Genomic DNA, 15774 nt, shown 5'->3' with positions numbered 1-15774 from the left:
TCCAACAATCAAATCAGTGATCACCTTGCCTGATAGGGATTTTGAAGTAAACCGCCTGTTGTTCCTCTCCTACCAAAGGAGCTAAGGAATGTACCCAAGGCAAGCAAAGGCCAACATATATACGACCCAACTAGAGCAGGGAGATATGATGGAAGAATTGACAAACATCAGTTAAAAGTTGAGGCATACAAAAAGTAATGCCAATGCGTTATAAGATCTGGGTCCAAACTCTCCAAGAGAAATGGCAATGACGTAGCAGGTGCTGGATAGTTTCATCTTCCTAGGAGCACAGGGGATAGAGTCTATAGAGTGTGGCTTTTCCTCTTCTTCTAAGATTATCTGCCGTGAGAATCCGGCCATGGAGAATGCACCATAGAAAGAATTGAATCTTTGGAGGAGCCAATATCTTCCAAACAGTAGAACTGCTGTAAGGAGGTTGAGATTCAAGTGTGGCGGTGATGAGTAGATAAGCAAAGGAGACCGAAAAAACTCCATTGGGGTTGGGCGTCCATATGATTTTATCCAAGGTGGTGGAGTGAATGTCCATGCATTGAAGGTTAGATAAGAGTTGGGAGGCTAAAATAGCCTCCACATCAGTGAGCCCACGCCGAAAATGGAAATTCCAGCATCCAGGGGAGGACTATAAATCAGCAACCATAGCATTCTAAGAGGAGCAAATGAGGAGCAGTGGGGTAAAAGATTTGCCTAAATCCATGACATTACACCAACGATCATACCAGAATCGGATTTTTTTCATGATTGCCCCGGATCTAAAGGAGATGAGCAGAGGATAGAGGGAACGCCAAAGAGGTGAAAGGCGATGTTGGTCACCACCAGTGATCCACCATCTCCCATTTGGGCGAAGGTTCATACCCACCAGAGGTCTCCAAATAGCATTCAAATAGATATTGAAACGCCAAAACCATTTCAGAAGGCAAGCCGAATTCATGTCTCTTGTTAGACGAAGACCAAGCCCGACCAAAGCTTTGGGTTGACAAACTTCCACCCAATTGACTAGGTGATATTTGAAGCCCGCCCAAGCTTCCACTTCTTTTCAGCACAATGTAGAGTGTGTATGAGCTTCTCTATAATGAGATGCAAGGAATAGGTGGAGGAAAGAGGATTGGAAATGCAAATCGTAGCACTTTCACTCAAAAAAACACTTTGAGAAGTATTGCAAGATTTTATAATAAAGGCTTGAAGATTTTGCCAATAAATGCTCATTAACGTCTCTATGTGTGGTTTTGTGCGGCAATTATAACTTTCCCAAGTCAAACTAACTATTTTTTTACCTTGCAAAAATCTATACGTTGATTGATCGATCATTGTAAAGTGATTGATCAATCAATCGATCATAATGGTTTTTTTTAAGGATGTGACTAATCAATCAACAAGTTACCGTTGGTCCGAAAAAGTTAAGTTGATCGATCATTACTAGGGGATGATCAATCAATAATAATTCCCTCTGGCTATGCAATGCAAGTATGATCGACCATGCTTTATGTCCCTGACTTGCAAGATTATGTTTGATCGATCAATTGTGCAGGATGATCGATCATTCCATGTAATTTTCACTTGCCTAGACAACTTTGATCTATCAATCCAAGTGGGATGATCGATCATGCGTTATAGCATGATATGGCCATGTTCTGGATTATTGATTAATCGACTATGGTTGATTGATGATGCTTTATAGTCTTGGCCTGCATATTTCTGGATAATCGATCATTAGTAGAGGTTGATCAATCATTCCAGTGCTAGTTTAACTAAATTGACTTTTAAAGCATGGGAATGATTTAATCTAAGTGCTCTAACATGTTTTAGAAGATGTGTATGATGTTCTTAAATATATGTATATGCAATGTATGTCTTAAAGCTCCATGCACACCATTGTACTTTAAAGAAAGGAGTTAGGATAGCTCTCTTACATATTTTTCTGAGTTTTGACATACATCATTAACACTTAAACTCTAGTCTCCTCGTTGTCTTCTTCTGCATGAGTGCTTCTTCAAGAGATGTCTTTCTATGGTGTTTGAGGTCTTGTATAGGCTTGATTATGTTGAAGTTGTAAACCTTGAAATGCATTATCTCTTGAAGGTTAAGTATCTAAAATACTTTAGTTTGCCAATGTTAGTTCTATTAAGTTTTGTTATCATCAAAATTAATAAGGGAGTCAACCTAGATCAACATGGAGGACAAGGACATAGCAAACTTTTTGTAGCGGTCAGAAAGAAAATCAAATGACACGAAGCGAGACAAAGGATAATGAGTACCTTTTCTAACACCTTTCCAAAGGGCAATGGGAAAGGTAGATCACTTACCTAGATCACTTACCTCATGATCAATAGACAAAGAGGGATCTTAGTCCGATGTAAGAGAGGGAACAACTTTATCTTGAGTCACTTTCCCTCAGTGATATACCTGTAGCAACTTCTCTGTAGTAGCATCAGGATTCGGACTAGGAATCTCTTCCACAGGAGTGGGGGCAACAACCTTAGGAATAGGAATGGGTGGAGACACATTTATGGACGATGAAAGAAAGAAAAGAGAATCCTCAAAAAATGTCACGTTTGCAAAGATAAATGTTTTCTTAGTAGATTGATAGTAGCACTTATATCCATTCTGAGTGCATGAGTATCCCAAAAAAATACATTTAACAGTTCGAGAGGACAATTTGTCCCTAGAGGTACCAAATACATGTGTAAAACATACACACCCAAAAACACGAGTAGACAATAGAACTAAGTTGACCGATGGTAATAGCACTTGTATAGGAATTCTACCATCAATAACTATGGAAGGCATTCGGTTAATGAGAAAACAAGCAAAGAGAACAACATCGCCCCAATACGATTTCGGTACATGCATATGGAGAAGCATGGTATGAATCACTTCTAATAGATGGCGAGTTTTATGTTCAGCAATATCATTTTGTTGTGGAGTAAAAACACACGAAGACTAGTGTAGAACACCATGATCCTAAAAGAATAAGTCAAAGTTTTGGTTCATAAACTCAAGACCATTATCAGTGTGAAGTCTACAAATAGAAGTATCAAACTGATTCTATTTAATTTAAAAAAGTTTGAACAAGTCAAATACTTTAAATGTATCCCATAAGAAATACACCCAATTACATCGACTGAAATCATCAATAAACGAAAGAAAATTCTTATAACGAAAAATACTAGGCACTGGATAAGGCCCCCAAACATTATAATGAATAATGTTAAACAGGCGACTACTTCAGGATTGACTTGGAGGAAAGGATGTTTGGAGATGTTTGCCCAACTGACATGAGTCACACTAAAAGGATAGACTTGAAGGAAATGCAGGAAAGAGTTGAATCAACTTTGTAGGAAAAAGATGACATAACTGTAGATGCCACTATAGAGGAGAGACAATAGAATGCAATGCTTGCGAAGTATTTGGTAAATGGTTGTCCACATAGTATAATCCGCCTCTCTCACCTATGGAATCAATCATCCTCCTCGTCATAAGATACTGAAAAGCACAGTGCAAAGGACAAAAAGTTACAAAACAATTCGTTGACTTGGTAAGTTGACTTATTGACAACAAATTAAGAGAGGATTTAGGAACAAACAAGACGGAGTGAGGTGACATAAAGGTAGATGTAACCAACGTACTCATTCCTTGTACTGGAGAAATGGATCCATCGACCAACTTCATTTGTTTAATAGTAGTTGACACTTCTAAATCAGAAAACAAAGTGGACATACCTGACATGTGAGTAATAGCTACTAAGTCAAGAACCAAGGTGGAGGATGGACACAAATGGAGGACAGAAATACCTGAATTAGCCAATGTGGCTATAGGAGTGGAAGACTGAGTCATAGATGTTAAAGAGGTAGTAGCATTCAGTTGTTTCATGCGCTAAATCAACTGTTGCATTTCATCAGATGCATCGGTTATAACTTGTACAGGAGGCTGAGAAGACATATCAATACTCTCATGAACAAGAGAATTATCCCAAGTGGGTTTACCAATTTTTTTCTAATACTTGTAAGAAAAATGATTCATACGGCCACAATGAGCACATTTTCTGTTTGGCCTAGTATCACCTCTGCCCTTTCCTCTTCCTTGGTTATCTCTTACTCTACCTCTAGTGCTTCCAACTCTACCCCTAGATAGCTCTGAGGACCCCTAAGTGTTTAGTGCTGATATAGAAATGCTAGTCACAACTTGATTGCCCTGGGCTACAATAGCATTCTCTGCATGTAATACTCTGCTATAAGTTGCGGATAATGATTGAACGTCTTTGGAGGCCAATAATTGTGCCTTAATAGAGTCAATTTTTGGTCTAAAACCATCCAGAAATTTTGCAATATGTACCTGTCCATTCTTGTTTTCTTGTTTCCCTTTCATCCAACGTAACAGGCTGGAAAACACTTATCTCTTGCAATATACCAACCAGGTCACTATAATATGCAATGATAGACCTCTGACCTATCTTGAGGCTAAACATTCTGGCATATAATTCAAAAACTTGTGACAAGTTACTTTCTTAAGCATAAACAGACTCTAAGGAGTTCTACGTGTCCTTAGTTGTGTCACAATTCATAACTTTATTCCTAAAATCAGAATTCATGTCGTTAAGTAGCCAGGTCATAACCTGACTATCATCGGCTTCCTAGTTGTCATTCAATGGGATAGGAGTGTCATCCCTAATGAATTACCACTTCTTCTTAGCCTTTAAGTATAATTTGACTTATCATAATCAGCTCAGATAGTTTTGGCCATTCAATCTCTTGGAAATATCATAATAGTATCTTTCCCTTCTGAGTTTCTAGAGTCCCTCAAATGGGCAATAACCTCACCTAAGTTTGCCATGTATATTACAAATATGGAATCTAAACAACCCAAAAACAGCAGACAAAACAATATGCAAAGGTGTCGTGGGCCCCACTTCTCAGACAAAATTAAGGTTTTTACCAATTGGAAGAATCACCTGCCCTACTAAGTAACTCACTTGTTGTTGTAGGTATTGCTCCGAAAATTCCACAGATTTCTCAACTTTTTAGGGCTGACATCACCAACCCAGTGATGACGTAGGAAGTCTGCGCAGTAAGAAGAGGGGAGAAATTTCAGTAAAGAACTTTCCTTTAGGGCATAATTCCAGTTCTATGCACTTAATTTTGCATAAACCATGAAAAAACCAAGAAATTAGGGCTGACTTAGGCAGAGCCCAAGATAACGCAGGCAGAGGACCCAATACTAGGGTCACACAATCCAAAAAAGAGTGATTTTTCACTTAGTACCCTCGAAAGGGCAGTAAATAGGTTCAGAACTGCTCAGCAAGCAGTAGGAGCCATCAAACCTAGGGTTATGGCAGGAGAAGAAGGCAAAAGTTAATATTTTACCAACCAATCAAGGTAGATTTCTGAAAATCCCCTTTCTTATAAGTCGCAAGCTTTGATGGAAGGAACTGGAGAAAAATGAAAGGCTCCAACCAAGATCTACTGCTTTGATACCATGTAAAAGAGTGAACTTTAGGGTTTTAGAGAGAGAGAAGAAGGACAAGAATTCAGAGCACTGGAATGGCTCTGGTTGGTGGTCGAGCTCAACCCCCAGGTCTTTTATAGAGTTCTGAAATAAAATTACATAAATACCCTTTCTCACTTAAAAGAACTTAAATCTTTATATCTTCTTACATACTTATTCAAATTACATGAAATTTGTATTAAAAATAAAACTACACACATAGAACAAGATAATGCAATTGTTGGATTTTATAGTAAGTGCAAATTGATGATATTGTCCTTCAGTAGATTTTCAAACAAACGTAATATAGAAGATACATGTCTAACATCGCTCAATGACGATCATTGGCCGATTATGGTAGATACCACTTCGACAATTGACCCCTCCCCCTTTCAGATTCAACAATGCTTGGATGGCGGAACCCTCTACCCATTCCTTCTAGGAGAGGATGGTCATTGCTGGCCCGAGCGGTTGGACTTTCCCAGCCAAGTTCAAGATACTGAAGTCGTAGCTGCGATCCTGGGCCTTTGGGAGAAAGGCCTCTGCCTCAGCTGAGAGAGCCACCGTCCTTTCTCAGATTGCCACTTTTGACTTTGAGGAGGAATCTAGAAACCTCTTTTCCTTGAAAATAACCCAAAGATATGCCCTCCAAGGGCAAATGCAGTCCTTCGCTCATAGTGAGCTCATGTACTGGAAGCAACGTGCAAGACTTAAGTGGCTCGCCAATGGGGATGGCAATACTAAATTCTTCCAAGTAGTCGCCTCTGCACGAAGAAGAGCCAACCGCATCACCACGCTCAGCGTCAATGGTGAGATTACCTCGGATCGATCCCTTATTTTAGACTCACTGGTGAACTTTTTTGCAGATTTATATTCTGATTTCCAGCCAGTCCGCCCTTTCTTCGAAAAGGTTCATTTCCAGGCTATTTCTTCGGTTGCAGCTAGTCTCATCGAGCTCCCTTTCTCCAGAAGGGAAATTGAAAAAGCAACACTGGGTCTTCCTCTGGATCGCGCTCTGGGCCCGATTGGTTTTAACATAGACCGATGTTGGCCCTTCATCAGAGACGACATTGCCTACATGGTTTGCTCATTCTATCAGCATGGCATCATATTTAGGAGCATCGAAGCTTCGTTTATTACCCTCATCCCTAAAAGATAAGGGGCAGAACTTCCATCTGACTTCCGGCCGATCAGTCTCACCACCAGTGCCTACAAGGTGCTTGTACGCCTCCTTGCCAATCGCCTCAGGGTAGTTCTCCCTATTGCCATTCATCATGGCCAAAGTGTTTTTATCAAGGGAAGGAATATATTAGATTCGACCATGGCATGTCACCAGCTCATCCACCATTTTATGGCTTTTTAAAGCTCCCCAGATTCATCCTAAAGCTTGATTTCGAGAAAGCCTTTGACATAGTTAATTAAAAGCTTTTGGACACTCTCCTGAGGAAGACGGGATTCGGGGAAAAATGACGCTTCTGGATTCAAAGTTGCATCTCCTCTGCGAGCTACTCCGTTCTTCTCAACGGAACAGCCTACGAGTATTTTAAGGGATCCAGGGGAATCAGGCAGGGAGACCCCCTTTCCCCTTTGCTCTTCAATGTGGTACCGGAATATCTATCCTCATTGATCTATTCAGCCAAGAACTTGGGATGGCTCCTCTCCACAACGGACTATGCAGCCATTGATGTGTTGATCCTTCAGTTTGCAGGCGATACCATTTGTTTTGGGGTTGGTACTATGGATCAGATTCAAAAACTGCGTGCTATATTGGGACTATTTGAATTGGCTTCTGGTTAGAACATTAACTAGAAGAAAACCACTTTCCTAGGCTATCATATCGACTCATCTGTGCTTCAGGGTATGGCTGACTATTTGGGGTGCTTAGTGGGAAATTTGCCAATTACATATCTAGGACTCTCACTCTTTGACTCTCGGCCTTCGGCGACGCTTTGGTCCCCCCTTATTGAGAAATTTAAAAAGAGACTAGCTACTTGGAGGGGCAAGTTTTTATCTACTACAAGGTGACTCACCCTCCTCAAGTATTGTTTGGCAGGACTGCCAAATTATTTATTATCCTTCATGCACTGTCTGACCTCCTTTTGTTAGAGGATTGACGCCATCCGTCGGTGTTTTCTCTGGAGAGGATCAGAGGACACCTTCAGATATCATTTGGTGAGTTGGAAGGATATTTGCATGCCCCGCAATCGGGGTGGTTTAGGCATTCGGCCTACGAAGGAGATGAACAATGCCCTTATGCTCAAATGGATATGGAACTTCAACATCAAGCATAGCAGGCTATGGAGAGATATGGTTAGGTTCTATCTTCAACCTTTGGGTGCTGATATGGAAATCAATTCAAAAGTTCCTCCCAATATTCAAAGATGCAACTTCATTTCACACAGGCAATGGAAGGATCCTCCTCTTTTGGTCGGATGGCGCGGCCCCCGCCCCCTCTCCGAGGATTTCCCGGGGCTCTCTAGGATGGCGAGGGACCTCTCCTACTCAGTGGCAGATTCTTGGAGAGACCGCTCATGGAGTCTTTAACGTTTCTTGGGGGATTAAATTGATGAGGAAACTTCGGCTTTTTGCTCTCTCCTCTCTAGACTCAACAGCATTACTATCTGTGAGCATGCAATTGATAAACTGACATGGAAGCCCATTATTAATGGCCAATTCACAGTTGCATCCCCCTACTCTCATATCAGAAAGCAAGATTACAGCATGCAAGAACACAAGGCAAACTTGGCATGGAAGCTTTCAGCGCCTAGTAAAATCAAATTTTTCATGTGGATGGCCATAAGGGAACAGATCCTCACCTCTGACAACCTCCATAGCAAAGGCTACACAACCCCCGATCGTACTTGTCCCCTTTGTGGTACGAGCAATGAGACAGTCCAGCATGTTCTATTACATTGTGATCTCTCTTGGCAAGTCTGGATGAAGATCTTCTAGAAGATTGGACTCCAAATGGGGCAACATCAAGACCTCTTTGGAACCTATGAGATGGTTATGGGGATCCACCTTCCTAGGTTGGGCAAGCTAATTATCTTGGCATGCCTTGCACATGTCCCATAGTGTCTATGGCTCGAGCGCAATAACCAGAGATTCAACTCCAAAACTCACGGCTTCTCATGCAGCAGGCCTTATCTCGAGTTAGTTACATACCAGAAAGGAGTTTGCCTCTCTATCGGGTGTTTCCCTTCGGGAAAATTGGGACTTGACAGTACACATGGCGGACCCATGCAAAACCCCGATTATGGCCACCTGGGATCCTCCCCCTTGCGACTGCATCAAACTCAATTTTGATGGCAGTGCTTTAGGTTGTCCTGGGCCGGCTGGAGCTGGTGGTGTTTTCAGAGACAGCAGTCGAGACCCTATTCTTTCTTATGCAAGGCCGGTGGGCATTGCTGATTCAAATATTGCTGAAGTGAGAGTTCTTCTATTCGGCCTCAAATCTTCAAAGAGCGTCTCCATGGCAAACTATTTATTGAAGGAGATTCTAAGACTGTCACCAGCTGGTGCTCAAAAGATAGCTCCCCCCTTGGTGCCACTAACCTATCACTGATTGTATTGTTGACATTGTATCATCTATTCATTGTAATTGGAACCTCGTTCCTCGATCAGCCAATTCTTTGGCTGATAAATTGGCAAAATTTGAAACCTCCCAGCAATCTCTCATTGTTTGGGAAGGTTTCCCCCCTTGTAATCTGCTCGGTTGAGTTTTCTCTTAATAAAAATCAGCATCTTTTCAAAAAAAAAACATCACTCAATGAAAAAAAAAAAAAAAAAAGAGAAAGACTAAAACTATCAATTGCCAGGAATCAGTAGAATAAGTAGATGAAGAAGCATCTACCTTCAATACGAGAGGCCCCCACATCGTCTAAATCTCTTCGTGCATCAAACTTTAGATCAGAACCAACAGAAATCCATCTAAACAAAGCCATTAAAAAAGTGGAAAGAAAATTAACAAGTTATGTGAAAATAAAACTAACAAACTTGAGCCATGTGTTATGAATTCTAAAATCGAAAGTCTAAAAATGACTATATATTAAAGACAAAAGGAATAGTAAAAAGGTCCACCCAACAAAGACATACAAGGCTTTGTGCCTTCCATACTGCCAGTTCTCCCAGATCAACCCAGCAATAGTCCGTCCTTTACCTACACCAGCACCATCCCCCACAAAGAAACCTGCCCTTGATCCACTAGGAAGGTGTTGAAGATGCCTCTGCTCAGAGGGTAAATAGAATCATTTTCTCAAAACTGGCAATAAATAAGAACATGAAGAATACAATTTTGCTAGTTGGATCAAACCATAGATCAGATTTACAACAATCACCTAAATTCGACATGTAACACATAAGAAACTGTTATGACAACTTACAACACATGGAAGTAAGCCAAGTTGAACATAGCCTAAGTTGGTCTAGAAGATCACTCATCAAGAAATATAGAAGAATTTAACAAACCTGACAAGCATAGACTATTGTTTCAATTTGCAAGCATGACAATGCTTTGGACTTCTCCAAGTGATCCTTGATTTTGAGATCATAGGTGGGTTCAGGAGGTTGCACTGCCGCCAAGGAAGAAGTTTCCACAATTGGGTCTGGATGAGGAGGCCCAATGGATACTTTGGGAGGATGCTGAATAACAAATCCACATTGCAAATGGATAATTTAAATGTGTATTAAATAATCAAATATTACTTGGCCAGGAAAAACATGTTTCTACAGGCATAACCAATACAACAACAAGTTGCAGAAATATAGAACATGATAACTAAAGGAAGAAATTCAAAAAAAAAGAAACTTACATAGTCTTGAAATGTTTCACCCACCGCCCCTCCATCTTCCTCTCTCTCCACATCAATCGCTACCTGAAAATTTCAATGTAGAGAAAAAGAAAGGTTTCAACAGTATCTAAATTTAAATATAGGTCCACTTCTACAAGGAACGTGAATTGACCACATCCTAGACCATAAAAAAAAACAGTATTCAAATTTAAATGGAAAAAGAACAAAAATGAATAAAAGGTATCAGTCATTCCTAGAATGTGGTCAATTTACATTCCTTGTAAAAGTGGACCTATATTTGGTTTTTCACATAATATGTTTTTCTTCTTTTCTTTAAAAGCACTGAGAAAAAAGTTTGCATTAAGAAGAGAAATAAAGTTGATCCTTAAGATACAAATCAAGTAATAACTGTTCTTTATTCCAAAAAATAAAATAGTAATAATTTAAAAATAAATAAATCAGTGGTACACAGTGCTTCATGAGAAATGCAAAACAGTGTATGCTCATCAGATCAACTGAGTGGAGCAACCTACTTGAAGGCCTCGGTTGAAAATTGACACTAAAAGAAGGCAAGAAAGAGTAAAATGATTTATGGAATGAAAATAAGGTGAAAGCATCTTGAGGTTTATACCGCTGTCTGTTAAGGAAACAGGGAAGAACATTATCCAGTGAAACTACGGATGATATTCTTGCTGTTGGACCCTGATTCAACTACATCGTGTTAAGGCGCTCATTTTAAGAATTATTGACCTTCTCCAACCACTTACAACCCAATCGAGGAGTAGATCGCTGGCATTTATTGAACAGAACTATGGCTGGTGTGAGACCATGAATGATAATAACATCCTTGGGTTTCCTTTGCAGTTGGATTTGATCAACTGGATGCATGAAATTTTCCTTCCTTTTAACACATTTCGTTTATAGGATGAATCTGAGCAGTGCATCAATTTGTTTGAAAGAGCATCAGCTAACTTGAGTCTCTTCTCAGGGAATTAAGATGAGGAGATGCAGGATAGCTTTACCACCAACTGTTATTGTGTATGATCTATGTTTTATCTAGCCAACTACCAATCCTACAACCCTTAATATCATACAAAAAAAAAAGATCTTATAGCCTTAATATTCTCTCACCTTCATCTTAGTACGAGGCAAGTTTCTTTACAAATTCAATTGTTCACCGACTAAAATATACCATCATTACCATTCAGACAATTAACCGAACCTGCAATAGGAAAGATGCAATTGCAAGAGAGGTTTGCCAAGTGAACTATAACTCCAGAGTCGAGTTTATGTGCACGAAAGAATCAGGTTCCTTTCTTCTCCAAACAAGTCCAGGGATCATATCGGACTTAAACCAATGACTCAAGAAGTGAATAATCACTAGGATTCAATTAAGAAGGATATATTTTCATTTCCAGATGCAACTCATCATTCAACACCCAATGCTGAGGATAGTCTCCCTCATCACGGACACATACAGAATATGGCAGCCTATACATACTAGTCGCTGCAGATTGTCAACCGCAATCTTGCAATGGATACTAGCAGTAAGTCATGATGTGGCTTAACTTTACTCTATAGAAGCTCTTACGCCTTGAGGTTTGCCAATACTGCACTAAAGCCATTTCTTCCATTGGCTTCTTTTCCATCAATTCTTTCCTTTGACAAAGTATCATCCTCACACAGAAAACTCAGCAAATGGTACTCTTGAGCCCTTTGCACAGTGCAGACCCCTTCAATATTAAAGACTTGGACCAAAAACAACATTTGAGCACAATCATGGCTACAAGTTGCTAGCACCATGCACATAATATCAAAGACTTGACCAAAACCTTGAAATTTGAAGAGGGACAAGAAGAAAGAAAGGAGAGAGAAACAGAGAGGAAAGGAGATTTACTTTTGGAAATGTCTTCAGTGTATGCTTCACACCAAATGGGTCACAATTTCAAAGAAGAAACTTGACTTTTTTTTAGAAGGACAAATCTTGATCTAATTCAAACAGAATTAAGTTGAGATCTTTGGCGGCGGTCCACCCACTTGATTACAGATAAAAACGGAAAAACTCCTTTTCATGGAGAGGAACCACTCTCCCTGGAACTTGAAGGGCCGTGAAGTGAACCCAGGAAGAACGACAAAAATATCTAGCACCTAAAACAAAGGGCATAACAATTAAGGAGAATCTTTTTACTTCGAGCCTTTCAAAGCAATGGCATTTCAGAAGGTTCAAACAGCACATTCTCTAGTTCACACGGAATCACAAAACGATCCACAGTTAAAAAAACAAAAAAATTAAACACTGGATTTCTGAAGTGAGAAAATTAACAAAGAGAACTCATTTAAAGTCAAGTGAAGTGTACTAGATAAAAGAGACACCAGAAGACCAGTTCAAATGATAACATACACATGGCAACCAACACAAAAGTAAGTTTATGGCAGTTTCTGCTTCCCTAATTGCAAATAAAATAAATAAATGACCTGTCAAAAATCTCGGTAGCACCCATGTAATCACTTTCAGTAACACACTTATTTACAATTAAACTGAGTTATGACTTTAGAAAGATAAAAAAGTGCCCCGACCTCATTTACTTCCTCCGACAGTTCCAACGAGCCTGGGTAGAACTGCTGAAGCTTGGACACATCAACAGCGAGATCAACGCCGCATTGCGGGCAGGCGAACCTAGAGAGCCCGTGTGGAACATTGAGGATGGCCTTACATCGAGCGCAAGGGAGCTGTAACTTGGTGGGGTCGATCCCCTGTGCGGGTGCTCGAACAAGCTCCGGCGGGAGCATTTGGGGCAATTGACACTTGGGGCAGCTGAATTCAGTCATCCCAGGGGCGACCGTCAGGATCCAGTGACAGCCGGCACAGCGGACCTGACAGCTTCCAGGAAGCGAGGGCAGCGAGGGAGACGGCAGGGGCGGAGGGACCGAGGGCTGCCCCATCTTAGGCCTCTTATTCCTCTTCCCCTTTCTTTCCTCCTTTCGAATGAAGAATTTGGAGGGAGATTGAAGAGGAGGGAGAGGGGTGAGGGCGCAAGCGGCGTGCTTATTTGGGTCAGTGTTGGCGGTAGGCCGGTATCAACACCATTTTCTTCTTCTTCTTCCCCGAATCTTGACAGAGATTCATATGGAAAATTAGAAATTTGAGAGCACAGTCAGCCTTGCAAGAATTACTGAATAAGATGGAAAAAGAATGTGAAGAAATTATTTGAATTCCACTGTAACATCTTCTCCCATTTTATTTATTTTCTCAGGAAAAAAAAAAACTTTTGATCTTAATCTTTCTCACACTATAACTGACACCATCGCATGTCACATTTATAGATCTTATTTTTTCATGCACATAATAGTTCACTTCTTTAATAATTAAATTTATTAGTTCAAATAATGTTAGCCTAGGAGGACATTGCTAAGTGATTTAATTTTTTTATAAATATCATCTTTATGTAAACATGGAAAAAAATATGTGATGGCATCTGTCTATTCTTCATATTCCAATTTCATACATTCCCATGTTTAAAGATATATGGTTTTGAAGAGTTATGTGGACCTAAGTCCACATGTTTAGGTCCATCTAATTTTTTATTTTACCATCAAATTTGAATTGAATTACCTAAATTTGATTTGTTCTTACTAAAAGGATTTTTTTATATAACTGCATATCATTTCTTATTCAAGAAAGCTTTTCTTATTTGGGTCAAATTTTACCCATTCTAGCAAGTGAATGAAATTTACTCACAATTTTGTAATACTTTGAGCATATTATAAGATTTTTTCTTGGTAAAAACTACTATTTGAGTATTGACATGTATTATAGCGGGAATTCTATGAAAAAATCATGATAGACAATCAAGAATTTTTAAGGAATCGAGTGTTAATTTCATTGATTGATTGTTGAATTGCCTTTTTTTATTGCAATCTTTAGAATAAGAGGATTGGAAAAGAATATAGTTGTAGGAGAAAGATATACAAACAAGATTACAAATCCAAGAACTTAAAGGAAGATTTTAAACAAAACTCAAACTCTATAATTGAGAAGAATTGGTGTGAGTTATCTGAAGAGTTGACGATAAGAGAGGAGTTTGCATGGTAGATGCAATGGACACCTGCTAGGTAGTAGTTGGATCTTTATCAATTCTTCTTAAGTTGTCTCACAAGATTATCTAGCATGCAACCTGCTTGGTGTCATCTAAATAGCTAGTTCAAGAAGTCTTTTGCACTAAACCACCCCTACTCTGTTAGATTTCTCTAAACTCTCACAACTCTACTAGATTTTTTTACTCTAAAATACCACTAGCAGACTCATGGATCTAATTGACTTAAGTACAAATATTAACAAAGATTTTAAATATAAATAAATAAAAAAACTTACAACCAGAGAAATGTGTTAACACCATGAGGTAAGATAAGAAATATTACTCACTTTTCTTATTTGTGCTATATTGGTGAAAACTTTTCAGAGTTTTTCTTATTCTTTTATAGGCAAGTGTCACGGTTTCTTAAATATTACCTGAGCTTAAGCATATGCAAATGTGTAAAATAAACAATACAAATCACATAACTCAAAGGATTGGTCATTAAGATTCGTCTTAAGCTCAAGCATATACATGTGTCCAAAAGTAAACAACACAAATTACATAACCCAAAGGGTTTGTTAATAAGGTTCCTCCTAAACAAGGTACATTTTTTCTTGATTAGCCAACTAGAGATTCCACTAAAAAAATTGTGTGGCTCTAAAACATGCTTTGATACACCACTATAATTGTGTTTTTGGAACAACCACAAACTCTCAATTTTCTTTCTCCAAAATAACATTAAACAATTACAACACTTGCTACCTATCCCATTTTCTATACATAAGAATTGAAAATAAAATTAAGTCAAATCAATGTAATTATAGAATTTTAGAACTTATTGAAACAAGGTAGAATCTCCTAGAAATTTTGGGTGAGAAATAAATAAGTGGAAAAGAGTCACTATTGAAGCATTACTTTATTTTATTGGTGAAAGTGCATGAGAAATACAATGAGAAAGAAGAGCTTGAGACTAGACAGTTTTTGTTTTTCCTCAAAGAATACCTCTTCATGAGGTTGAAATGGTGCTCGTAGAGGCTAAAATGGTAGTTCTAGAACTTTTATTAGCAAAAGGCATTATGTCGACATCTCTTAATGAAACTAGTTGTTGGCTCAAGTGGCTTCTCAAGAGGGGCTGAATTAAGATTTACAAGTAAAAAATTTAACTAAGGCATGAAATGTAAAACATGCAATTAAGTAATTCCAAGGTAAAACATAGGGAGACACAAGTTGTTTTGTATGGATGTTCCGCTATTGGTATTCACCACCCAAGAACCCATGCTTTGGACATTCCACTATAGAAGCTCTAATAGCAAAATTTTACACCAAAGAGATTTCGGCTCTCTTTAATCCAAGTGTAGATCAGGTACACACTTCTACAAAAATAATTTTCCCAAGAGATTGGCTAGATT

The 15774-nt window shown here is 39.1% G+C and overlaps 1 protein-coding gene across 5 annotated transcripts in view; it reads right to left on the bottom strand.

The window, feature by feature from the left end:
- LOC137954039 (protein FORGETTER 1-like) overlaps window positions 1-13376 on the bottom strand; it is a 72534-nt gene extending 59158 nt beyond the window's left edge. For all 5 annotated transcript variants that reach the window (XR_011112472.1, XR_011112473.1, XR_011112474.1 and 2 more), the window contains exons 1-5: window positions 12867-13376; window positions 10311-10373; window positions 9967-10140; window positions 9595-9725; window positions 9353-9429 (exon numbers count right to left, since the gene is read on the bottom strand). Coding sequence is in view for 2 of the 5 variants with exons in the window: in XM_068801626.1 (XP_068657727.1) it covers window positions 9353-9429; window positions 9595-9725; window positions 9967-10140; window positions 10311-10373; window positions 12867-13232 (811 nt within the window). In the remaining 3 variants the exon portion in view is untranslated. The remainder of the gene's footprint in view (window positions 1-9352; window positions 9430-9594; window positions 9726-9966; window positions 10141-10310; window positions 10374-12866) is intronic.
- Between the last annotated feature and the right edge of the window lie 2398 nt (window positions 13377-15774).

This window comes from Aristolochia californica, unplaced genomic scaffold, assembly GCF_029961685.1.
Source record: "Aristolochia californica isolate CCGP_79_NKW_82.1479 unplaced genomic scaffold, dmAriCali1.0.hap1 SCAF_16, whole genome shotgun sequence".
Taxonomy (NCBI): Eukaryota; Viridiplantae; Streptophyta; class Magnoliopsida; order Piperales; family Aristolochiaceae; genus Aristolochia; species Aristolochia californica.
Note: the sequence above shows the minus strand (reverse complement) of the source record. Positions and strands in the feature narration are given on the sequence as shown.